This window comes from Stegodyphus dumicola, chromosome 7, assembly GCF_044657685.1.
Source record: "Stegodyphus dumicola isolate Sdum_Otavi_A_Nest chromosome 7, ASM4465768v1".
Classification (NCBI taxonomy): Eukaryota; Metazoa; Arthropoda; class Arachnida; order Araneae; family Eresidae; genus Stegodyphus; species Stegodyphus dumicola.
Window position 1 is genome coordinate 61,977,843 of NC_140774.1, and position 26,063 is coordinate 62,003,905.

The 26,063-nt window shown below is 35.7% G+C and overlaps 1 protein-coding gene across 2 annotated transcripts in view; it reads right to left on the reverse strand.

The window, feature by feature from the left end:
- LOC118182794 (transmembrane protease serine 9-like) overlaps window positions 1-26,063 on the reverse strand; it is a 157,848-nt gene that overhangs the window by 93,109 nt on the left and 38,676 nt on the right. For both annotated transcript variants that reach the window (XM_085820333.1, XM_085820334.1), the window contains one exon: window positions 14,105-14,339. In XM_085820333.1, the coding sequence (XP_085676459.1) occupies window positions 14,105-14,339 (235 nt within the window). The remainder of the gene's footprint in view (window positions 1-14,104; window positions 14,340-26,063) is intronic.

Below are 26,063 nucleotides of genomic sequence, written 5' to 3' on the forward strand. Positions count from 1 at the left end.
GTGCCGGGAACACCGGAATTGGAAAGACAACGAATGGGGACGAGTACTCTATACAGATGAGAGCAGATTCAGTCTGAGTAACGATTCTTATCGCATACTCATCTGGAGAGAGCGGGGAAGCCGCAATCATCCCTCGAACATCATTGAAAGGGACAGGTATGGAGGTGGCGGTGTTCTCGTTTGGGGAGGCATCATGCTTGGTAGTCGTACAGACCTTCACATCTTCGACGCAGGTTCAGTCAACGGGACCTGTTATTGTAACGAGATTCTTCTTCCATATGTGCGTCTTTTTAAGAGGCGTTATGGGTCCGCAGTTCCTTTTCATGGACGACAATGCACCATGTCATTGCACAGTAGCTGCCGAACAGCTCTTAGAGAGTGAGGATATTGAAGGAATGGATTGGCCGGCACGATCTCCTTATCTCAATCCCATCGAGCATGTATGGGATTTTCTAGGCAGACGCTTGGCAGCTCGTACCTTACCACCAGTAACGGTTCCTGAGCTTCGATTGGCGCTGCAAGACGAATGGGCAGCAATGCCTCAACAACTCATTGACACCCTCATTCTCAGCATGGGCAGACGCTGTGAAACCTGCCTAGCAGTCAGGGGAGATCATATCCCCTATTAAAGACCGGATGTTTCTTGCTGGACACCCATCACAGGCTTGTTTCGGCCTTCAGTCGCATTGCGCTCCATGCTACTTTTTCAATAAAGCTTCTTTTTATCCCTCTGATTTCTCTTTTAGTAAGTGTTGCTTACATTACTCATGTCCTTACGTATTGGGGATCTTACGGTATTAAATGTGTTGATTTGGAAAGCTTTTGTACAAAGTTATATTGAAAAAACCGTCTCGTCCTTAATTTTTGCACACCAGTGTATATCCACTCTGTTACCCGGCTCAGTGATCTCAGTTTCTTTACTCTTATATGTTTGTAAATTGTACATTTTTTGTTTTAAAAATGATTGAATTATGTTGTTTTTATCTTCCGGTTAAAGTTTTTATGCCTTTCGTAATTCTGGAAGCAATACTTACAATTATCAACAATTTAAAAGCTGTTTAAGTGCGGTTAAGTTTTAAATAACATGGCGGACATATTTGTTTACATTTGAAACAGCAGAATTGTAGATTTGTTGCCAATCTAGAGAGACTAAGCTTCGCAACACAAAAATAACGCCTTCATTAATTATTGCGAATTAAATCATGCTTAATCCTTTCTGGAATTTTTTCGAGGAAATAAGTATTTAAGACTTACTTCGTAATTTTTAATACAGATATTTTGAGTTTTTATGTATTTGTGCCTTGTCGCGAAGTGAAAACTGAATTAATTGAATGAGAAATACTCAATCGTCTGTGAAAAACTGTTTCTTTTTCGTTTTGTTTGCTTAATTTCTTTTATACATCGTTCTAGCTTTGTTATAGTATTTGAATAGAACATGTGGCAACGATTAGATAATTCTTTAAATGATATAAATTTTGTGCATTCTGAGTTATAATATGAAATTCTGAGTTATAATATGACATATAAACAATTAGAATTCTGAATGTCATGTATATATTCTGAGTTATAATATCGAATAGAATATGACGTTGGATAACGGCTGTTCTACTTGAATATTGAGTGAGTACGTTCTTTTGCTTCTTATTGTTATACGCTAGCTGAAATGGTATTTACGATCTATTGACTCTTAATTTTCTTTACGAATGTTTATATATATATATATATATATATATATATATATAACTTCTTTTGCTTACCTAACAATTGACGACATGGCTATGGACATAGACTATTTTAAAGAAATGGAAACGCTTTACAATCTTAGAAAGGATATGGAAATTTTCAAATCTAAATTCCCTGAGAACCCCTCGGAAGATGAAACTAAAATGTTAAAAAGTTTAGAATCCCTATGTACTCAATCTGAAACCTTAGTTCTTACGCTTCTCGCAAATAAACAAGCTGCAATGGATGCTATTACTGAAAATGTACCAATAATTAATGGCGAAAAAGATAAATGGTCTCCAGCACCTCGAAATAAAAGAGCGTGAAAGCTATCTGACTCAGATGATAACCTCCCTCCTACACAGGTTAGCAATCAATTTAATGCACTAAGCATAGATCAAAATCTTGATAACCCCACAGAAAATGAAAAAATGGATGAGGCTGACACTAATGATGCGCCTTTTGTAAAACCAAGTAAATATGCCGGGAAAATCCCACCACTAGTAATTACAAAAAACATAAATTGGAAAGATTTACGCAAACTAATTAAGGAAGTTTTAAAAGTAGTAGATAAAGTAGATGCCAAAAAAGAAGAAGACAATTTAGTCTTAAAAGTTTACGACTCAGACGATTACAGGAAAATACAGGATTACCTTAAAAAAAAAACTATACCATTCCACACTTATTTGTTAAATTCTGATAAATGCGTTCGCGCCATAATAAAAGGATTATCTGATGACATAACAGCAGACGAAGTAAAAGAAGATCTCAAATCACAACAAATTCCAGTTATTAAAGTTAGACAACTACAACGGACCAGAGATGGCGCCACTGTATTCCTCCCTGTTTTCTACGCTGAAGTGCCCAGGACAAAGGAGGGTAAAAAGATATTTCACGTCAGTAAAATTATGGATATGTTTGTTAGAATAAGAGGTTATAAGAGTAGACCGGGACCTACGCAGTGTTTTAACTGCCAGAGGTACGGTCACTCTCAAAGAGCCTGCCATAACCCGCCAAGATGCGTGAGATGTCTTGAATCTCACAAATCTAAAGAATGCCCAAACAGACTTAAGAAAGATTTTGTTCCTACATGTATCCTATGTCATGGATCTCATCCCGCATGCAGCGAGGAATGTCCCAAGAGGCCAGGGATCGATGATAATAAATTTAAAAATTCTAATACCAGCAAAAACCAAGATTTAACTCCAAAAATTGACCAAAATCGCACTACAGTTACTGACAACAAATCAGGAAATAGTTAATGACAACAAATCAGGAATCAATCAGGAAATGACTCCTCAAACCAATCAATCCTATGCCGCTGCTGCTGCAACCTCTCAAAACAACCAAAAAAAAAAAAAAAATTTTTACTAAAAGTACTACTAATAATTTTAAGAATAATGAAGTTAAAGAAGAAAGTTTTGACGAATTAAAAGATTTTATCATAAATTTACACGATATGTATCTGCAAAGTAAAATAGCAAAAGATTCTTCAAGCAGATTGAACATCGCCCTCGAGGCTGTAAGGCTTTTCATTAATCACGAACATGATTAATTACAACGGAAATAAATATACCAATAATTTAAAACAGATTTCTTACGCAAAATTTATGTTCTACAATTGCAACGGAATGTACCACCAACTACTAGAACCAGGGGCGTAGCTAGAGGGGGGCAAGGGGGGACATCTGTCCCCGGGCGCAGAATCCAAGGGGCGCCAAATTGATGTTACGACATTTTAGAATTAAATGTTTTCCATTCTTGGCAAGCAGTAGGGGGCGCGAAATCTTCAGTTGCCCCTGGGCGCTGAAAACCCTAGCTACGACTCTGACTAGAACTCAGAGATTATATTTCTAATAATAATTTAGACGTAGTTAAGCTTAATGAAACGCATTTACGCTGTACACATAAACTAAAAATTCCTAATTACGATATTTATAGAGCTGACAGACTTCACAACAGAGGCGGTGGAACTGCAATTGCCATAAAAAGCTCTCTAAAAGGTTACGCATACCCTCTCCCTGCTTTTAATAGCATAGAGGCTTGTGCTTGTATCTTACCCTGCAGCAACTGCAATTATTTAATAGTTTCTGTTTATAAACCTCTGCAATCACATCTCAGTACCCAAGACCTGGATGCAATAGTTAACTTAGGATTACCCACACAGTAATAGCTGGAGACTTCAACTGCAAAAATACCATCTGGAACTCCAGAACTAATAACTCGGACGGCATTACCCTATATAATTACTGCCAATTTAAGGATATGAACATTCATGCACCTGATGATCCTACTTTTATCTCTTCAGCTTATGGCTGCAAAGACACACTGGATATTCTTATTACCGCCGATATTAACCAGCAACCGTATCTTTTCACCGATAATGTTTTATCCTCTGATCACTTTCCTGTACGTTTTACCCTTTACGGGTTAAGCTACGGATTACCACCTGTAAATAGCAAGATCAACTGGGAAGACTTCAATTACATTATGCAAGAGAACACAGTTATTAATCGAAATCTAAACTCTCCCCAAGATATCGAAGATACAATTGACAAATTCACCCATAGCATGCACGAAGCACTCGATAAATCTAAATCGGCCATTCATCCAGAAAAATTCACTCTCCCTGTGTACATCCTTAACAAGATTAAAGAAAAGAACAGGCTTCGAAAAATTTATCATAGAACTTTAGACCTCGTCGATAAACGAAATTTCAATCAAGCTAACAGAACAGTTAAAAAACTCATCAAAGAATATAAAGACGACAGCTGGAACAACTTCGTTAACAGTCTATCACATATCAATTACTTCGTGTGGAAAATTGCTAAAGCTATTAGAAGAAATAAAGATGAAATAAAACATATTAATTACAATAATAAAGTTCTAATTAATCCAAAAGATATTGCAAACGCTTTTGCCAGATCGTATGAAAATCAATTCACTGTCAATCATATTGTTAACGCTAATGATTCGGCAGTCATTGATCATGTGACTCAGCAGTTAGAAAGTTTCAAGAATCAGACCAACCCACTTACCACACCCAGAGAAATTACAGAATTAATTCGAAAATTAAAACCAAGAAAAGCTCCCGGTTATGACAAAATTACTAATAAAACCCTGCAAAATTTACCAAGAAAAGCCATCCTGCAACTATATTACATCTTTAATACTTGCTTGTATATAGGATTTCTTCCTAAACAATGGAAGCATGCGATAATCATTGTCTTGAAGAAACCTAGGAAAAATGGATCTTCCACTTCAGATTACAGACCCGTCAGTTTACTTTCAGCTCTTGGCAAGCTGTTTGAAAGATTAGTCATCAATAGGCTCACTAAATTCGCTGAAGACAATAATATTATTAAGGAACATCAATTTGGATTTAGGCATGGATTTAGCACCACTCAACAAGTTACAAGAATTACTGAAATCATCGGAGAAGCCTTTAATAAGAAAGAAACTGTTGCTGGCATCTTCATTGATATTGAAAAAGCGTTTGATAAGGTTTGGCACCCAGGCCTCCTTATGAAACTTATCGGAAACAAATTTCCACCTGGATTAATCTTCTTAATTTCAAGTTTTTTGGAAAACAGAACTTTTCAAGTTCGTATTAAGAACGAGCTATCTAATATCAGTGTAATGAAAGCAGGTGTCCCTCAGGGCTCGAATTTTTCACCTTTTCTTTTTAACATCTACATAAATTATCTTCCTAGCCCCAAAGATGCCATTATCGCCTGCTATGCAGACGATACTGCAATTCTCAGCAAATCCATCAATCCGCAAAGAGCCATCGAAAACCTCCAAAATGCAATAGACTATATCTTCCCATGGTTTAACGTTTGGAAAATTAAAATCAATGAAAGCAAATCCACTACAATTTATTTCCAAAAGAACCCTTCCAGAAGACATCTCAACAATATAGCAATTAATAATACCTCCATCCCAAATGAAAAATGTGTTAAATATTTAGGCGTTTATCTCGATCAAAAACTAACCTTCAAAAACCATATCGAAAATATCTGTAAAAAAGCTAACCAAGCAATAGGCAGTATCTATGCACTCATAGGGAGAAATTCTAAACTTAGTCTCGCTACAAAAAGAGTTAACTATCTACAAGCTTATCCGCCCAATTTTACTGTATGCTTCCCCAGCGTGGGCTGCAACTGCAAGAACTCATCGCGAAAAAATACAAAGAATTCAAAACAAGGCCATCCGAATAATTACAAATGCGCCTTGGTTCATACGAAACAGCACTCTTCACAATGATTTAAAAATTAAACACACGGATTCCGAAATTCTAAAAGCTTCTCATAACTTTTTTATGAAATGTGACAGTCATCCTAAGAATATCATCAAAAAACTAGGAAATTAGGATTTCACAATTGAACAACGCCACAAGAGGCCCCGCACTATTCACCATAATAGTAGGTGGTAATGTATATATTTTTGTTTTCTTCTTAGTTAGCCAAGATTTTACTTCATTTTCTCTACTTATAGATTTACTTATCAAATTACAAAGCACTATGGACTTTGTTTCTGCCAAAGCAGGTAGACTTTGTGTGTAAATAGTTTTTACTCTTGTGAAACGTTTCAATGTACTGCAAATTGTGATTTTCATCATTTTACTTGCCAGTTATTGCTTATCAAAAGAATAATTTTTATGAAATTTAAAAAATGCCTTACAATCTATCCTGCAAGAGATGGCGCAACCAGGGCTCCAGTCAACTAAAATGCTTTTGATCACTAATAGATGGCGCCACACGAGCACCTCTTTTGTGCAAAGTTTACTTATTCTACGGACGGCGGCACAGGAGCCTCCGTCGCTAGTAATCTCTGAGTTCTAGCACAGCATGTGTACAAGTACTTCCATATTATTGGATACAACTTACTCGGTTCTTCAAGCATTTAAAAGTCAAGTATCATATATTGGTAAAGGCCATTAATGGTCGATTGCCTCTTACTAAGTGATAAGACATAGACATAGACATAGACATAGTTATAATATGAACGAAATATAATACTGTTAAGTAAACCTAGCGCCAGAGTGTCGCTATGGTAAACAAAGTGAATTTTAAAGAATGCATTTATTCTATTGTGGTTTATGCGCTGTCGGCGAAGTAGGTTTAATTCAATCTAATAAATTATTTTCTTTTGATAGTCCCTTCAAAATCTTAAAATATTTTTATTGATCATCTTAATTGAAACTGTGATTACATAAATTTACAGTAGCGATATTTTATTCTTATTCATATATTTCAAATAAAAATAATTACATAGAAACTATTAGAACGTTATAATCCTTTCCTACAATCTGTATAAATTTATCGTAAAGTCAAAATCAAAATACCAACTTTATTTTTTAAAATGTAGCCTTTTACCGTTACAAAAGAACATTTACACCTGTACTATGCACTTGATAGCTTTAATTATGTAACCTAGAAGCATTCGGAAGCTATAAGATCAATGGCTTAGGTGCAAAGAGCCCCGCATTTGTAAATAAAGAAATAAAAATACTTCTTAAATAGAGGCTTTATATGGCCGACATTAGTAAATTCCAACTTGTTCTAAGTTTGATCTGACTTAGAAAAACAAATACAAAGTGTATTTCTTCTCCAAAGAATTTTAGTTCTACGATTTTTACTCATTCTTCTATTATTAAAATATGTTATGAATTTAAACATTGTTGAGAAAAGTGTGTATGTGTGAAAGATAAAACAGTAAATTATTTTTATTCTGATGTTTTCGTAGTTTATTATTAAATTATTTGCTTCATATCTTACACTAACAGATTAATTTCTAACTTCATTTGATACTAAATTTTTGCACTTCTCTGTATTAAAAGTAAATACAAACCAATTTTAATATTCAGGTGAAAATTTCGAAGACATTTTCCATTCTGGGCTAATTTCAGAAACATTTTTCCATTATTGGCGTATTAAAAAATACCTCTTATATAAATATTTAAAAGAAAACACGATTCTATTTATTTTCTCTCTAAAAAACTGTAACGTCTCGAAAGAATTTAATTGAAGGCTTTTCAAGGAAAAAGGCCTGTTTGACCAATTCTCACTGTCTAGAAAACCAGCTGCTGTTTTGAAAAATTCTTTTGTTTGCACTGTAAATGTTTATTGGCTATTATTCATTGCATGAAAAAGTTATTCCATTTTAATAATTTAATTTGCACCTTTGTTTTTGTTACAACCCACATATTTTATCTTTCTTTAAAGCTTTCGAGCGATAGTAATTCAAAATGTTTTTTAATTTATTTTCGTGGGTAGACTTTTCTCTAGAAACTCAAAACAAATGTTCTCCCTTTCATAGTTCTCTCATAAGATGCAGTGTGATACTCGGTAGAATATAACTTATTTAAGAAGATTTATAGTAAAAATAAGACAGATTAATCAAAGGTCACATCAGATTTCATGCTTAAAGTATGGTGTTAACTCTGACGCGCTTTTGCATTGTTTCATATCCTATTTTATATACATCTACAGCATAATTTTCGACAATATTCCAATAAAAAAACTTTTGACTAGGTTCTAAAATGACCAGAGTTTTTTCAGTAATGTAACCTTTAGTTAAAATTTGAAACATATTCTACCGTACGAAAATCGCATTCCATCTCGCTCTCTTTTTTCTCAATTGTAATTTCACATTAACATGATACAGTACATTTGGAAAATTAGCAGTTTTTTAACACTGGATAGGTTTAAAAAAATAAAAAGAAAGCATTTAAGATAACTTTAAAATGTAATAATACATACCAGAAAATAGAACGCTCTTTCCATATGTGAAAACATATTAAAAATGATGTGCGAATAATAATACACACTAGTCTATTACTTAACTCAATATATCCACTTAACTAACTTTTCTGATTTTATCTGTAATTCCGCAAATATTAACTGGAAAACATGAAAATCATACTTTAGAGACACAATATAGTACTCAAAGGATGAGGAACGTACAGTTCAAAAAAAATTAATAGGACGCATACAATACGAAATAAATATAAAAAAGCTTTATTCACAAAATGGCGTTGATGCAGAAAAACGTTTGGCCAAGAGCGAGAGCAACAAACAAGCCTTATTAAAGGCCGGTTTACACTTCTCCGAGTGATTTTCGGCCAGCCCCTCGTCCGAGCGTCTCGAACAGAGTGAACGGAACTGTAATCTGACAGATAGTTTACACCAATCAGAGCCGAACTGACACCTCGCTTCCGTTTGTTTGCAAAATGGATACCCACGTGCAAGTTGCTGTGCTTGAAGTTTGCGAAACAGTTTCCAACGAATTACTTTCTGTTCTAAGGGGGAAAAAAAGAAGAAAAGGAAACCAAAACGGGGCTAGGTAGCTCGCCGTGATGAATTGGGAGCATTAAATCGACTTTTAAATGAACTTCGGGGCGAGGATATCCAAAGTTACAAAAACTTCATCACTGAAACTTATTGGAAATGAGTCACTCCATTAATTTAGAAAGAAAGAAAAAAAAAAAAAACTTTCTTTCGAGATGCTCTGCCAGCAAAATTAAAACGCAGATAGCGCTTCGGTTTCTGCGGAAGGGTGACTCTTACAGTTCTCAGGAATATTTATTATTTATTTTGAATGTCAAAATGCACAATCAGCATATTTATTCCGGAAGCATTTGAGGTCATTTTCTGTGTATGAGACTGAGCAAAAATTATTAATCTTTTGCTTGAACTCTCCAACAACCTCAAAACTTTAACATGTTAATAATCGCCTCAAAAGATAGTGCAGTTGGACAATCGCCCCTGGTAATGTGGGTAACCCACATTACCAGGGGTTAAAAAATGGGTGTCCACTGCACTACAGCCTGAACCTGAACCTAATTACTTACAAAGTGTAGGACTTTCTGATAATTTTGCAAGTTATTAACAGAATTTATTTTGCAAATCAGAAATATTCGATATGGTTAGTGCATTGCGCTCGGGTATCCTGGTGGTGCACCTTTCTACTGAAAAACGATTTGCAGATTGTCAACACAAAGGTTTTAAATCGCTGGGATTTTAATCCAAATTTCATTAAAGTCACACAAAATACGAAATAAATAAATTTGAAATTCAAAATTTTGGTTTCGAAGTGTATATGTTTGAGTGGAGAATAAGGTATATTAAAAATTTAGGTGCTGATGTTTAGGCTGGATTTAGGATGCCGATGTTTTTCCATAATGAGAGGAACATAAAAACATACGTACAAGCAAATTCTTCCTTCTTTAACAGTAGAAACTGTGCATTATAAATTTATTTACACAAGGTATATCCCCGCTTTCTGGCATATTTTAAACTACGTAATACGGCCACCGTTTCTCAACACGGCCTCGCTTTCGAGTAGTATAGGAATAATGGTAATAACAAGTTCTTTATTTTTTCAAACCATGAAACTAACAGCAGCTTATTTCAACAGAACGTTTCTTTCATCTCGATATATAGTATTTATATACATATATCACATTTTCCTTTTAATCTGCTTTAATTTAAAATTCAAATTTAAGAAATTTTCCTTTCCTAAGTATTCATATTTTTCATTTTTACTAAAGCAACACTAACACCTCTCAACTTGCGTCTTTCCAACAATACAACCACTCATAATATGTTTTCTCACTTAATATTTTTATTTACACTTGTAAATGATGGATACAGGCTATAAGGTATTTCTCCAGCCTTCTTGGCATGCCTTCGTGGTGGGGTGGTCTGCACGCTGGGTGCGTATTCCAGAGGCCCGTGGTTCGATTCCCGGAAAAGGCGTTGTTAATTTTTCATCTTTCCTGCTTCCAAAAAAATACCTAATGTCTCTACAGTGGCGCCCTAACTAAAAGGGTGATGGATGATGATTCTTCTTACCAGGATTTGGCGATTGGGTCCCCTAAAAACCCCAGTCGCCCTTTGAAAAGGGTAGTATATAAGGTATTTCTTCCGCCTTCGTGGTGCGGTGGTCTGCATGCTGGGCGCGTATTCGAGAGGTCCGTGGTTCGATTCCCGGCGAACGCGTTGCTCATTTTTCATCTCTAAAGGGTGTTGGATTTCATCTCTAAAGGGAACTAAAAGGGTGTTGGATGAGGATTTTTCACATCCAGGAATTGAGGATTGGGTCCCCTAAAATCCCAGTCGCCCTTTAAAAAGGGCAGTATATAAGGTATTTCTCCCTCTTTCCTAGCGTGCCTTCGTGGTGTAGTGGTTTTGCACGCTGAGTCGGTATTCCAGAAGTCCGTGGTTCGATTCCCAGCGAAGGCGGTTGCTAATTTTTCATCTTGCCTTCCTCCAAAAAATACCTAATGATTCTACAGGGTTCTTGTTAATATCCCTGTTTGGAAACTTAGATAAACACACTTATCTCAATTTCACTGTTTCTTGCTCTGTTTAATACAACTATTTTGATTCTCTATTTTAATTTTTGTCTGGTTTTGAAAATTGTATTTTTATTATCCCTTTTCTAAAATTCTAGGGCATTTTGTTAAGGAAATTTTCCTTTCAGCTTTTCGGTTATTTCCGTTCATTCTAAAATTTTATTTTGAGACTTCAGTTTTGCAGCTTGCATTTTAATTTGATCATTTACTTTGGTTTTCGACATTTACTTTGGTTTGGGTTTTCTGCAGGTACTTGGAACCGTAATTTTTTGCTCTATTTTAGTTTTGCTTATTGGCTATTTTCTTTCATTTTTTTTTTTTTTTTTTTTTTTTGAAAAAAATTGAAATTTGTTTAAATTTAGTCTCATTCAATTACTAATAGTTTAACTTAGAACATGGGTTTGTTGATAATTCTTTCAGCTGTTTCTTGACAAAACCAAGGAATTATCAACTATTATTTATTATTTAATTATTACTTATATTTAACGATTATTGTTTATTTTTACATTAATTTACTTTTATATCAGTTTTTTTTTCTAAATTTCTGCTTCATTGTTTTTAATTGCTATTTCTTGTTATTGTTTTTTAATTGCTATTTCTTGTTAGACAGTTTACCATTCTTGATTGTTATTGCTTCTGCAATCTTCTGCAATATGCTGCTGTTTCTGCAATATTACCACGTTCTTATATCTTTTATTTATAAAGTGTTTTCATTTGTATAATGAAAAGCAGTAACAAATTTCATTTTCAAGGTTTAAAAGTCTTAATTTTGATACGATTAAAAACACTTCTTATAAATAATGAGATATAATACATAGTTAGTTTTATAGCGTTGCGTACCCATGTTTTTTTTGGGGGGAGGGGTATTATTCGAAGACAGATCACCCTTTTTAACAAGAACAAAAATTGTCATAAACTTTGCTTGCTTAGGAAAAGAACCGTTGTGTCATTCTGGTACGCTGTTATCTGATAATTCACATGAAGCAGTAAGAGTCTAGACCAGGAGTTCTTAAACTTTTATAGCCCTTGCACCCTTTTCACCACAGTTCATTCCCTCGTCCTTTCCAAAACTTGAATAAATATCAAACTTGAATAAAAGTAGTTTTTTTTTTATATTCATACATTAAAACTAACTACTTGAAAGTTAAATAAAAGGTTGATCGCATTCCCCTGAAACTATGAAAACCTTCTCAGTTGGAAACGTCTAGTCTAGACAGTCTGTTTTTTTATTTATCTTCGTCTATTAACCCTTCTAAGCACAAAATAAGCTTTGATTCATTCTTTTATTGAAGATTTGTGTACAGTACACATCTTTAGAGATGACTGCATAGTGGTAAGTAATGCACAACAAAGGATCTACCTCTGTTTATGCACATACTTATAATCTCTAAATAATACGAATAAAATGAAAGTAATCAGGAAACACCTGGAATTTTTTACGCGTGACACTATCATTGCGATACTAAAATTATTCACACGATAACCGAATCGATAAAAGGAGATTTAAACTTCAACATGCTGAATCAGCTTAGAGATTAGATTATTTGCTTTAAAAACGAACGAGTCGCAATTAATGTATAATAACTTTCCAATTTTTCAAACTTACCAAGGTGTATCGGAAGAAATGAGGAAATTCTTATGTTTATAGTTTATAGATCTCATTCAGATATTTATACCAAATTATTGCATTTTAATAAAAAAAAATGCCGTAATTTTTTATTACAGGGAAGAATAATATCATTTGGGGTATTAAATAAGCTCCCAAAATAATTCTACCCCATCTCATTCAGTTTTTAATGCTTTTTTAATAACTATAATACAAAAATTTCTTGGATCTCGTCCTAAACGCCTGCAATTAGGAAGGAGCTTTAGTGAGCAGTTTGTTGACACTACAGTTTCCAAAAGAAATCATATTCCATTCTGACATTGTATTTCCATGCTGACACTTTTTATTTCAGAATAATAAGCCAGACATTATTTAGGTTAAATTAAAAGACTAAGGATTTTTTTCTGCCTATGTAATTCTTAGACAGTACGAACTTATACCTGATTGCCTTTAGGTGGAACATGCACATGCTGCCAAACAATTTCAAATGCTGCACCATTCACTGTTTGAAACAAATAAATAAATTTCCAAACTAATTTGTGATAATCAAGGTTTATAACAAACTACTATAAAACAGTTCAACTGAGTTTAAAAGACCGTGGGATTATAGTTTTGGAAAATTTTCAATAGCATATGTAAAAAAATCATGAATCTTTGAAAAAAATCTCTGAAAGTCTGGCAAGATTTTGAATGGCTTAAAATTATTTCAGTTTGATCAACAATTACAGTTTACTATGCAAATAATTTAAGAGATTCTTTCTTTTCAGTACCTCAATTCTTCTGCCGCTTTATATGGATTTGCATTACGTTTAGGGTCTATGATTATCATTGCTTGCACTGATATTTTATTAAAAAGTAAACGAAGGCGATGCTTGGTATGCCAATGAACTAATTTAAATTCATTCCAGCGATTAGTGGAATAAAAAGTTTAAAAGAACACCTAGGGAAAAAAATTAATTTGCAGAGAAGATTAACTTTTTATTTTTTTTCATTTAATTATATTAGTTAGCAGTTCTCTGGAGTTTATGTTGTTACTTCATTTGGCTTTGTAAAATAAATCATTGAAAAGTTGACTCTGCGATTCTACTTCAAAATATTAATTCTTTCTTTGATTACCATGACAAAAAAATCTGGCTTTGAGTTCAAACTTGAAACTTCTTTTAATCTAAGATAGCTTTTTAACATTATTTCAAAGTAGTTTCTGGTTTATGTAGCTTTTCTGAACATTATAGTGAAGTTTTAGTAGATTGATTGGGATTTAGATTAGAAAACGGTTCTCATAGTTTAGTTTAATGCCGAAAGGTCTAGTGCATAAATTTTGAATGTAATCTAATTTGAAATCCATTGAGTAATGTCCGCCTACTATATTTGATGTTCACTGAATATTAGTTCATTTTTTAATGAAAATGACGTACCTCAATTTTCCAGACACAAAGATCATCTGCATAGTACCGGGCCGGATGATTTGGGGAATAGAAGCTGCCAGACAGAATGCTTCCTCCAAGTTTGATCCGTTTGGAACATCCAGTATTATACATCTCCAATAAAATGCTGTAGCCTCTAGATTCAATTGCATCATCTGAGAAGAATCGAATTTGAATGCTAGAGCTGTCCGATAAGATGGTTTTACCAACCTGAACACCACAGTATCTATAAAATTAAAAAATGATTTTAAGAAACTGGTAAAAAGTAACGTTTTACGGGAAAGGCATCGAAAGTTTATTCTTCAGCTTCCGCACTGAGTTAAAAAGTAGATTCTTTAAAAGCTATCCTACAACTGGCAAATATTTAACTATCATTATTAATTAAACTATTTTTCCTCTTTGTAAGAAGATGTGGTGTCTTCTTATTAAAAATAAAAATAAAATAAGTTAGCAACGAAAATGATTATTTTTTATGAACCTGCATAAGACAGTAACGCGATTATTTTGTATTTAGCTGCAAGTGACGTTAAAAATTTCTTACTTTATTACAGATTTATTAATTGGGTGTGTTATAAATTATACTATCAGATGTAGTATAAATTATATCCATTAGAGTTATTATACAATTAGGTATATTATTAAAAATGAAACTGAGATGCAAATTATTCAGTAGTATATATTTCCCTTCAAATCACTCAATTTCTTGCACTGCATAGAGTTTTAATTTTAAAGATAAATGAAAGATTTTATACCACTTTAAATAATAAGAAGGACTAGCAATTTGTCAAATGCTTCTCTAATACATTAAAGGTATTATAGCACGTGGAATGTGAACACCAGTAATAAGCTTGGTTGCGTGAACGATGAATGCCTTGGAAGAACCTAACTTGACTCAAAAAATGGATATAAACTTTATAAACTCTTTTAACATCATATTCAAACACAAATTTGTCTTCTTTCTTTTGTAGCTTTAAAAAAATGTTTCAAACTCATTGTTAGGCGAGGAAACGATCATTCTCTGGTGGAAGCATGCAATGTCAGGGGTTAGGAACGTAATTCAAGTACGTGTGCTAATAGTATAATTACTTAATAAAAATTAATTAAATTAAAGTATCTAAATATCGAATAAATTAATATTCTAAATATCGAATGTAGTAAATCGAAAAAATTCTTCGTCAGAGGTTGTAATAAATAGCATCAAAAAAGTGCACATTTTGGATAAGAATAAAATGATGTTATTTGGCATCATCCTTTTACTTCCTTGTATGAAGTAAAGAACGTACTATAATCACGAAAAATTTCAATATTCTATATAATCGAGTATTATATATATTATATTCATTTTGAGTACTTTTTTGCATGACATCTGTGCGTACAAACAGAATAAAGAACTGTTATTACCAAAACGGATTGTAAAAGCAATTTTTCTGTGACGTATGTAAGTATATATCCCGCATAACTCAAGAACGATTAGACGTAGAAAGTGGTAATTTTATATGTGGACTGCTATAACATCTAATTGTGCCCCTCCCTTTTTTATTGCTATCGGCAGCACCAAAAGTCTATATATGTAACAGAGTGACTTGGAGTAAGCTGCAACAGACTGACAATGGTTCTCTGCGTTATATTCTGGGGAGACTTTACTGCATAGTTAGAAAGATGATACTCGAAGGAAAGACTTGTAGACAGACCCAGCCAAATTGAATATAACTTTTATTGGTGAACACGAACTAATTATACAAAATATATTTTTGCCACACAAGATCGTGGGCGCAATACGCACCCCAAATTTTCTACAGATTATCCCATTTTAGATAACAGCTTAGGTAGAAGCACAACAAAGGAAAGGGAGAGAAGTAGCGTCTTCACAGCGAGAGAGTTGAAGCTGAAAAACCAATGCAGAGGCTCACTAAGAAGAGGTTTTAGTTTAGATTAGAAAGGCTTTAGTTCTCGAAATTTTAAGTTCAGGTTCCGCGTTAGCTACGTCATAAGCGTTACGCAAGCCATGTGTTCATGCGATGCGTGCGTTGTTATACAACAATTTCAAATTAACTAGAAGTGGACTGTACTAAATATTTTATTCAACAACTTTAATCAAATGCGTGCCATCTTTCAAGCGATGACTTACTATTAACAACAACAGCAATGAAAACAAACTGAGTAAGCGTTTACAGGGTTGCTGTAATGAACATCTGCGCCATGCAAGGCGCCAAGAACAGAAAAAAATGACGTAATCTTACAGTTAAAAAGTCTTAATGACTTAACATACCCCCCCGGCATTGAAGGGTTACTTCAATAATTTCGTGCGATAATACTCATAATAACCTACAAAATTGTACAATTACTACCTTATACAATAATGCAATACGAATAACATCTCTTAATTCAATATAATAATATTCAATTTTCAAGAAAAATTTTATACACAATACAATGTACAATACAAGTTTTATAATAATAAGCTAACACTTAACTAACTTAAGAAGCTTCTTCTTGGGGTAAAATTGCAATTTTTGTAATTCCACGCTTAATGATGCCCTTTGCTGTCTGTATTTCTACTACTCTAACCTTACCGTCAACTCCAGGAAAAATTCTTGTAATGCGCCCTAACACCCATCTACAAGGAAGCTCATCCTCCTTAACTAGTACTAGCATACCTATTTTAATATTCGTTTGTTCTACCTTCCATTTTGAACGCTGTTGTAGTGTGTTTAAATAGTCCCTATACCAACGATTCCATATCAACTGGACAAATCTGGTAGTTCGTTTCCGTCTTGAGAGTCTGTTTTCAGGTATATCAATTAATTCGGGTTCTACTATAGCATTCAAGGGTCTTCCAATGAGAAAATGACCTGGTGTTAATGCCTCTAAATCATTTACATCGGAAGGTAAGGGAGTAATAGGGCGAGAATTTAAAACAGACTCTATCTGAGTTACTACAGTTAATAACTCCTCGAAAGTCAACCTTGCATTACCTACAATCCGCTTTAAGTGATATTTCACGGATTTTATTCCAGATTCCCATAGTCCACCAAAATTAGGTGCCCGTGGGGGAATAAACTTCCATACTATTCCTTCTTCACCTAAATAATCTGCTAATTTTTTGTCAGAATTTCTAATTAAATTGTTAATTCTTTGCAATTCGGCATTTGCGCCAACGAAGTTTTTTGCGTTGTCTGAGAAAATGATTGAGCATTTTCCGCGCCTAGCAATAAATCTCTTTAAGGTGGCAATAAATGCGTCAGTGGTGAGATCACTCACTAGGTCGAGATGCACTGCCTTTGTTATAAGGCAAATGAAAAGAGCTAAATATACCTTATGAAGAGTTCCTTTCCTCTGTCCCTTGTACCTAATAAAAAATGGACCGCAAAAATCGGTGCCGACATGATTAAAGGGTGAGCTTGGATTTACGCGCTCTGCAGGTAATGACCCCATAATTTGTTCGATAGTGACTGGTTTATTTTTACTACAAATTATACATTCATGGGTAATCTTTCTAGTTAAATTCCTACCTTGTAATGGCCAAAATTTCTGTGTCATGAAACACAATAATGCTTGCGAATCTACGTGTAAATATTTCCGATGATAATGCTCAGCAATCAGCTTAGTTAGTTTGCATTTAACAGGCAAAATTATTTGATGTTTTTGTGAAAACATTACATTGGCCCCTTGTAATCGGCCTCCTACTCTCATTACATTATTTGCATCCAAAAAAGGGTTCAAAGAAAGTAAATTACTTTTATTATTAATGGGTTTACCTTGTGCGAGGGAGTTGTATTCTGAATAAAAACTACATTTTTGAACCTCTCTTACTAAAAAGGATTCTGCCTCATTTAACTCCTTTGAACTTACCCCTCCTGTTCTTCTCTGTGCTCCTTTCTGTTTTGCACACCTAGAGTTCCAAATGAACCTGAAAATATAACTAACAATACGCAATAATTTTGAATAATTGTTAGTGATATCTAGGACATTATCAATAAATTTTGAAGGCAAAGTGCATAAACAAGCAATGTCAGTTCTTTTTCTCAGTTCATTAGAAAATGTCTCTGTTTTTTCTAATTGTTCAAAGTCAATGTTCTTGTTAGGTATGACACCCTCACTCAAGAATGGAGGACCTTTCCACCACAGATCAGCATCATGCAGTTTGTCAAAATTCAGTCCTCGGGAAATAAGGTCTGCCGGGTTCTCCTCTGAACGCACATAATTCCACTGGCATGTCTGTGTTAGGTCTTGGATCTGCAACACTCGATTAGCAACAAAAGTTTTTAGTACATGCGGAGGATTCTGAAGCCATGCTGACACTATGGTTGAGTCACACCACAGACATTTTACTGATGTCCAATTTCAATAAAGGCACCACCTTTGCAACAAGCTGTGCTAGCAGTACAGCTGCGCAGAGTTCCAGTCGAGGTACTGTCAGCGGTTTTAGTGGAGCTACTCTGGACTTGCTGCAAAGCAAATGTGAAGATAAATTATTGTCACTTCTACAGCGTAAATAGATGGCTACTCCGTATGCGTGTTCTGATGCATCTGAAAATCCATGAATTTGTATATCAGAAAAACTATCCTGTAAAACATATCTACTGACTTTCAAATTGTTGATAGATTGCATTGAATCAATAAAAAGTTGCCAATCCTTAATTATCCTTTCGGGTAGCGGATCGTTCCAATCAAGCTTCAATAACCAATGTCTTTGGATGAAGATTTTTGCTTTTGTTATCCCTGGACCAAGCAGTCCTAATGGATCATAAATGCGAGCAATATCAGACAACACTGTTCTCTTTGTGTAAGTAGTTGGTTTCTTGATGGTTGATTTGTACGAAAAACAATCTATCTTTGGATTCCATAATAATCCTAAAGTTTTGATGCTCTGATCGTCATCGAAATTACTGAAAGAATATTCCTCTTGTCCATCCGGAAACTGCAAAAGATCAGGATGATTAGCACACCATCTGTGCAGACGCATTCCTCCACGTGATAATAGGTTAATCAATTGCGACTGTAATTCTTTAGCCTCTATTAGAGTATGGGCTCCTGTGAGTACGTCATCGACATAAAAATCCCTTTGTACTATTGGCGCTGCTAACGAAAAATTATTTTTCTCGTCTTCTGCTAATTGATTAAGTGTGCGTGTTGCTAGATATGGCGCGTTGGAAGTACCGTAAGTTATAGTCTTCAGTCTATAGACCTTAACTGGTTCTTCTTCACTACTCTTCCATAAGATGCGTAGTAAATCTCTTTGATGTTCTTTAATCAAAATCTGACGATACATTTTTACAATGTCTGCTGTGAAGGCAATTTTATGCGTTCGAAATCTGCAAATAATATCAAATAGTTCGTCTTGAGCTAACCCTCCATTCAGCAGAATATCGTTTAACGAAGTTCCAGTAGTCGTAGGAGCAGTGGCATCGAACACTACCCTAAGTTTAGTGCTAGGTTTCTCGGGCCTGAAAACCCCATGGTGAGGAAGATAATATGAGAAACTAGAGCTATCCCCTTCATCAATTTCTTCGGAATGGCCTAATTCATTATATTCCTTAATGAAATCTTCGTATAAGTGTTTCATTGCGGGATTGCGAGTGAAGCGTTTAAGTAGATAATTCAGTCTTTTGCTAGCGTTTTCTCTCGATTTCCCTAAAAGGCTAAGTCCTTCCTCCTTAATTGGCATTTCCACTACATATCTGCCATCATCTTGCCTCGCGTGTGTACGAAGAAAGTGCTGTTCACAAAATTCCTCTTCCTGACTTTTCACTTTTTTTGCTTCATTAATACCTTCAATTTCCCAAAACCTTCTCATGTTGTCAGATAAATTATCCCCATTTTCCACAAACCCACAAAAATTATCAACACTGCCTTGCTGCGGCATGCGTACTGACCCGCTAACGATGTATCCAAAAACTGACTGATGGAGAATCAGGTCTTGCATATTTATTCTATTTGTTCCCAGTAAATCAAAAAATATTTCGTTAGATAACAAAACATGTATTTGACCAGGTTTATAAAACTCTGGATCAGCTAAACCAATGAGTTGCAACTGCTTAACATCAGGAATGTTTATATATCTAGCAGGCGTTACGCGAGTTACTTTTGGAACAACAAAAAATTGTAAGGTACGAATAAAATCTCTAGTAGCGTTAGCGATGGTTGCTATAGCTTTTTCCTTAACACCCATAACTGTACCATTCATACCTGAAATAGAAGCGTTTATTTTTCTTTTCTTCAAATTCAATAACTCAGCACCTTCTTTAGTAATGAAATTATTTTGAGAACCGGAATCCAGCAAGGCTCTCAGCGAGATAAATTTTCCATCATTACCCTTAACGAAAATAATTGCAGTTGAAAGTAGAACTTGTTGATTAAAAGAACTGGAAATATTCAGCGCAGTACCGTTAATGGACTTTGCTTGGTTGGTTACATTAGTGTCACTAACCTTTTGGCTGGTTGCCATTGGAGTAAATGTATCAGCATTTGGAGAAAGATTACTGCTTAATTTATTAGTCTTGTTTGTGATTTGATTCGATGTGCCATTTGCTTTATCGAAATTTTCTTCATTTCGATCAAAATGTAAGAGCGAATTGTGAAATTTCTGACATTTTCTGCATGTATTAGAACTTTTACAGTCTTTGATTGTGTGGACCGAAGATAAACAATTGAAACATAGTTTTTTTGTCTTTACAAATTCCAATCGTTTCTTGACTGTTAGATTTAAGAATTGCGCACATTTCAACAATAAATGATCAGCTTTACAATAAGGACAATTTTTGGAATTTTCCGAAAGTGATGTAAGAGCTTTGGTATTAAATGAGCGTTTCGATTCCCCATGCGGAGGTTTGTAATGTGATAGGGTGCGAGCGTGTTCCTTCAAAAAACATATCAGTTGTATAACCGTTCCCATCTCGTCTTTTTTAAGTGACCTTTCCCACCAACACCGAGTATTTCTATCCAACTTTTCAACTAATAAATAAACAATTAACGTGTCTGAAAATTTTTCCACCTTTTGCTCCAATGCTTCCAAGGATCGTAAACATTCATGCACCTTATCGATAAATTTTAAAAGTGACGAAGTAGAATCACTCGTTTGAGGTATAGAAATTAATTTCTTTATGATAGAATTGATCAAATCCTTTTTGTTGCAATAGCGCTCAACCAACAGATTCCATGCTATGTCATAATTCGAATCTGAAATTGGAATGGACTGAATAATATTTAAAGCGTCTGCCTTACACGAACTCTTTAAACATTGCAATTTTTGCGCATTAGTTAATTTGCTATTTTTATGCACAGCTGCGGAAAATAAATCCTCAAATTCAATCCATTCTTCGATTTTCCCACTAAATACTGGAAGAGACAATTTAGGCAATTTTATATCCGAAACAATTATGTCTTTACTCGAACCGTTTTCATTTGAGCAGCTATTCCTTTGAGAACGGATCTCAGAAATTTTTCTTTTAATTTTCAAATGAATTTCATCGAGATTATCTACTACATTTTCCTTTACCTTAATGAATTCGTCAGTGTCTTTTTCTTCACAATGTGCAAATAAAGAATCGAAAATGTTACTTAATTCCTTTTTAAATTCTAATATTTTTGATTCGTATAACTCCAATAAGGAAATATCTGCTTCATCCACTGTAGAATTTACCTTATTTTCAAACTTTCTGATACTGCATTTTAAACTTTTTTGTTAGCTTTAATCGCTTTCAATTCACTCATCATGAACAAATTAATAATTTATCACTTACCGTGATTGCAGATTTCTCGACAGCAACACCGGAAATGAACGATGACACAGTATCCAATCTTAATTGCGTAATCCACACGAAAACGAAAGCATTCCAAACACTCTATATGAAGTTATGCGTAATACAACCAAACGAAAGTATTACAAATGTTCTAAAAAGTTAATTTTAGCAACGATATCTTCTACCTGTGGCTCGGCGGGCCATAAAGTGTTCATGCGATGCGTGCGTTGTTATACAACAAATTCAAATTAACTAGAAGTGGACTGTACTAAATATTTTATTCAACAACTTTAATCAAATGCGTGCCATCTTTCAAGCGATGACTTACTATTAACAACAACAGCAATGAAAAAAAAACTGAGTAAGCGTTTACAGGGTTGCTGTAATGAACATCTGCGCCATGCAAGGCGCCAAGAACAGAAAAAAATGACGTAATCTTACAGTTAAATAGTCTTAATGACTTAACACCATGCAAGATGGATTGATCTAGAAATGACGTAGTCCAGGAAAGCTATTATTGCGATTTTTAGAATAGAGAAGAATTAATAGGATACCGCTAATAAGCTTTTAATCTAAGAAAGCTTTTTAACATTATCTCAAAGTAACTTCTGGTTTATGTAGCTTTTCTGAACATTATAGTGAAGCTTTAGTAGATTGATTTGAACTTAGATTAGAAAACGATTCTCACAGTTTAATTTTATGCCAAAAAGTCTAGTCCATAAATTTTGAACGTAATCTAATTTGAAATCAATTGAATAATGTCCGCTTACTACATTCGATGTTCACTGAATATTAGTTAAGTCATAATTTTGATTTCCATGATTTTTATCATACATATTGTTACGTTTCTGCACGGGTTTCGCGGATATGGAGTGATTGACGACAACCCTTGATGAAGAATCAGACACAATTTATTTAGTGTATAACTCAAGGCAGCTCCAAAATCCCGTTTACAGTAGTCGAAACACACTGAAACAATCCTTCAGGCTATAACACTGAAGACAGCTTCATGGTAAAGCACCAGAGTACAGCTTCCGACTCGGTTCGGTCGTTCTCGGAACTCTACGTACTCTCGAGACTCCAGCCTTCAGGCTATCAGGCTATAACGTTAAAGACCGCTTCGCGGCAAAGCGCCAGAGTACAGCTCCCGACTCATTTCGGTCGTTTCCGGAACCCTACGTACTCTCGAGACTCCAGCCTTCAGGTTATCAGGCTATAACGGTGAAGAGAGCTTCTCGGCAAAATACAGCTCCCGACCCTGTTCGATCGTCCTCGGAACTCAGCGTACTCTCCAGACTCTCCACGCTACAATTAGCAATGCACTCGACGATACACTCGATAGACTCGATGATGCACTCGCTACACTCGCGATTCTCTCAACGACCAACTCGACACTAGACTGACAATCAACTCGTTAGACGAGGCACTGACTGACTGCTCCTCCGTGTGCAAGCAGCGTTTATATAGCTTTTGGGCTGTTTTCGAGAATATTCTGATCCAAACCGGTAAAAATTCCTTTCTAGAAAGTTCTCCATCCTTCTATGGCATATCACCAGTTTTGTCGACAAATGGGCGATTTCTCGCCAAATATGGCAACCCTGTCTTCCCTTGCCATTTCCTGGCAACTCTAAACCTGCTTTACGGGGAAGCTATCTTACCGCAGCTGGACATTTCGTAACACTGCCCCATCCCAAGGAGTGCACTTCCCGGGCAGTACAATCCTTGGTCAGAAGCCAAATTCGATACAAACAAAACGTAATAAAACAACAAATAACACAACTAAAGAAACAAATATTTAAACTATGTACAAGTATATACACAAATTAACCACATAACAATTTTAAATTATATAAATTAATGTTTGCAATGAATTGCAGTCTCAAGCTTTTCATTAAGTTATCCCAGGGTCAAATACTTTGCAGTTCTCAGATGTATTTCTGTTATGCATATCACAATCTGGGGATTTAGTTCTTTCAGGCTTTTCATCCACAGTAAAATCTAAAACAATTCGTACACCACTCTGTAGATCATAAGCAACATGCGTATAGTTCACCTCGGTATCTTTAGCAGATGGTACATGCCTATTTACCTCTATTTCCTGAAAATCAGTTCCGATTTTTGCATCAGAGTTATGAACAGAATCCAATTCTTTACAAGCAGAAGTATCCTGGTTTAGAATGAAGTCCGCGTCTGCACAACCTGCACTATGAGACACACACACCCAGTTTGTTAAGTGCGTGTATTTTCTTGCAATACTGGAACACTCTGCTTAAGCTGTACATCAACTTCTCCCATCTCTGCATCACATGCATTTTCAGATGGTTCAATACTTGCTGACTACGACTTCGTAACTTCACTATCAGTTTCTACCAGCTTGACAGTCACATTTTCACTTTCTTCTACTTCAGGCACTTGAGAATCAGGAGCTTCGTTTCAGTCTTATATTTCATGTTTTCGATCTTTTTCTTTAATCTCGTTAGCTGTTTTATCCATCATTTCTTGATCTTTCTCAGACACTTCACTAGCAACTTCCTTCATTTCTTCATCCTCTGATTCTTCAGACGTCACTTCCGTCATTTCTACATCTTCTTTTATGGCTGCAGTTTCTTCTGCAAGGTCCACTTTCATCTGTTGGAGTTGCTCTCGCAGCTTTTCTTGGTCGACTTCCATCTCTTCTCGTCGGGCTTTCATCTCAGCCGTCATCTCATCATATCCGGCCTGTATCTCTTCATATCCGGCTTTTTTCTCTTCCAGTCTTACAGTTGCTAAGAAGTCCGTGAATTTCAGTTCCTCCACCATGGCTTTCTCCTGCAGACGGGTCACTGTCATTCGTGGTATTTACTCGCAAATTTCATTTCTTACACCAGTTGTTACGTTTCTGCACGGGTTCGTGGATCTGGATGATTTAAGACAACACTTGATGAAGAACCATACACAATTTATTTAGCCAGTATTACTCAGGACAGCTCCAAAATCCCGTTTACAGTCGACGAAAAACCACTATAAATACGCTGAAACAATCAGCAACACAGCCTTTAGGCTATCAGGCTATAACGGTGAAGACAGCTTCACGGCAAAGCACCAGATTACAGCTGCCAACTCTGTTCGGTCATTCTCGGAACTCAACGTACTCTCGAAACTCTCCATGCTACAACTCACGATGCACTCGCTAGACTCGCGATACTCTCGACGACCAACTCGGCACTAGACTGACGATCAACTCGCTAGACGAAGCACTGACTAAACCGGTAAGAATTCGTTCTAGAAGGTTTTCCATCCGTCTATGGGATATTACCAATTTTGTCGCCAACTGGGTGATTTCTCGCCGAATATAGCAACCCTACCTTCCTTTTCAATATTCGGGCAAACCTAAACCTGCTTTGCGTGGAAGCTATCTTACCGCAGCTGAATATTTCGTAACAATATAGCCCAGGGTGGCGTGACATGAAGGGCAACACAAAGTACCTTAGAACTTCGTGGACAACGGGCCTTAGAACTTCGTCAACGTACCGCTGTGCTGTAAGGTTGGACGGATGACAACCAAAGGGGTCTTACTATGAAATCAAATGGTACACCGGACCATCACTCCTGGTTGTCGGCCTGCCTGCCAGAAGACAGCCAGTTTGGTATTACACCTCTGTCTGGAGCGTCTCCAGACTCGCCTTTGCTGGTCATCGGGGCTCAGTTCAAAGCGGGACTCGTCACTGAAGACTATTCTACTCCAGTCAGTGACATTCCAGTGCGAATGAGCCCGACACCACTGCAAACGGGCTTGATCAATGATAGTCGGCGTAAGGGGCGCCGTGACCTCAGCCTCCTTTCTGTGAGCCGTCTATGAATGGTACTTGCGGTCACTGAAGCACTAGTTGCACGTACAATCGATGATAATGATACATCTGGGGCTGTGAGTTCCGCTCTAATGATTGCTCGGTCTTCACGTTCTGTCGTTTCTCTAGGCCTACCGCTTCCTTCTTGACGCTGTGTGCAGCCATGGTTCACCCATTCCTGTCAACATCGTCGAATAGTGGCATCGCTCCTGCTCAAATGTCGGGCTACTCGCCAATAAGACTAACCGGCTTCTAGCCCAACTACACGACTTCGCTCAAATTCTGACATCTGTGCATATCGTTCGAGCACCTGCATGCGAGGCATAGCTACTGTCTACCAGAGTACACGGAATGAAATTCGTGAAGAATTAAGACCTGGAA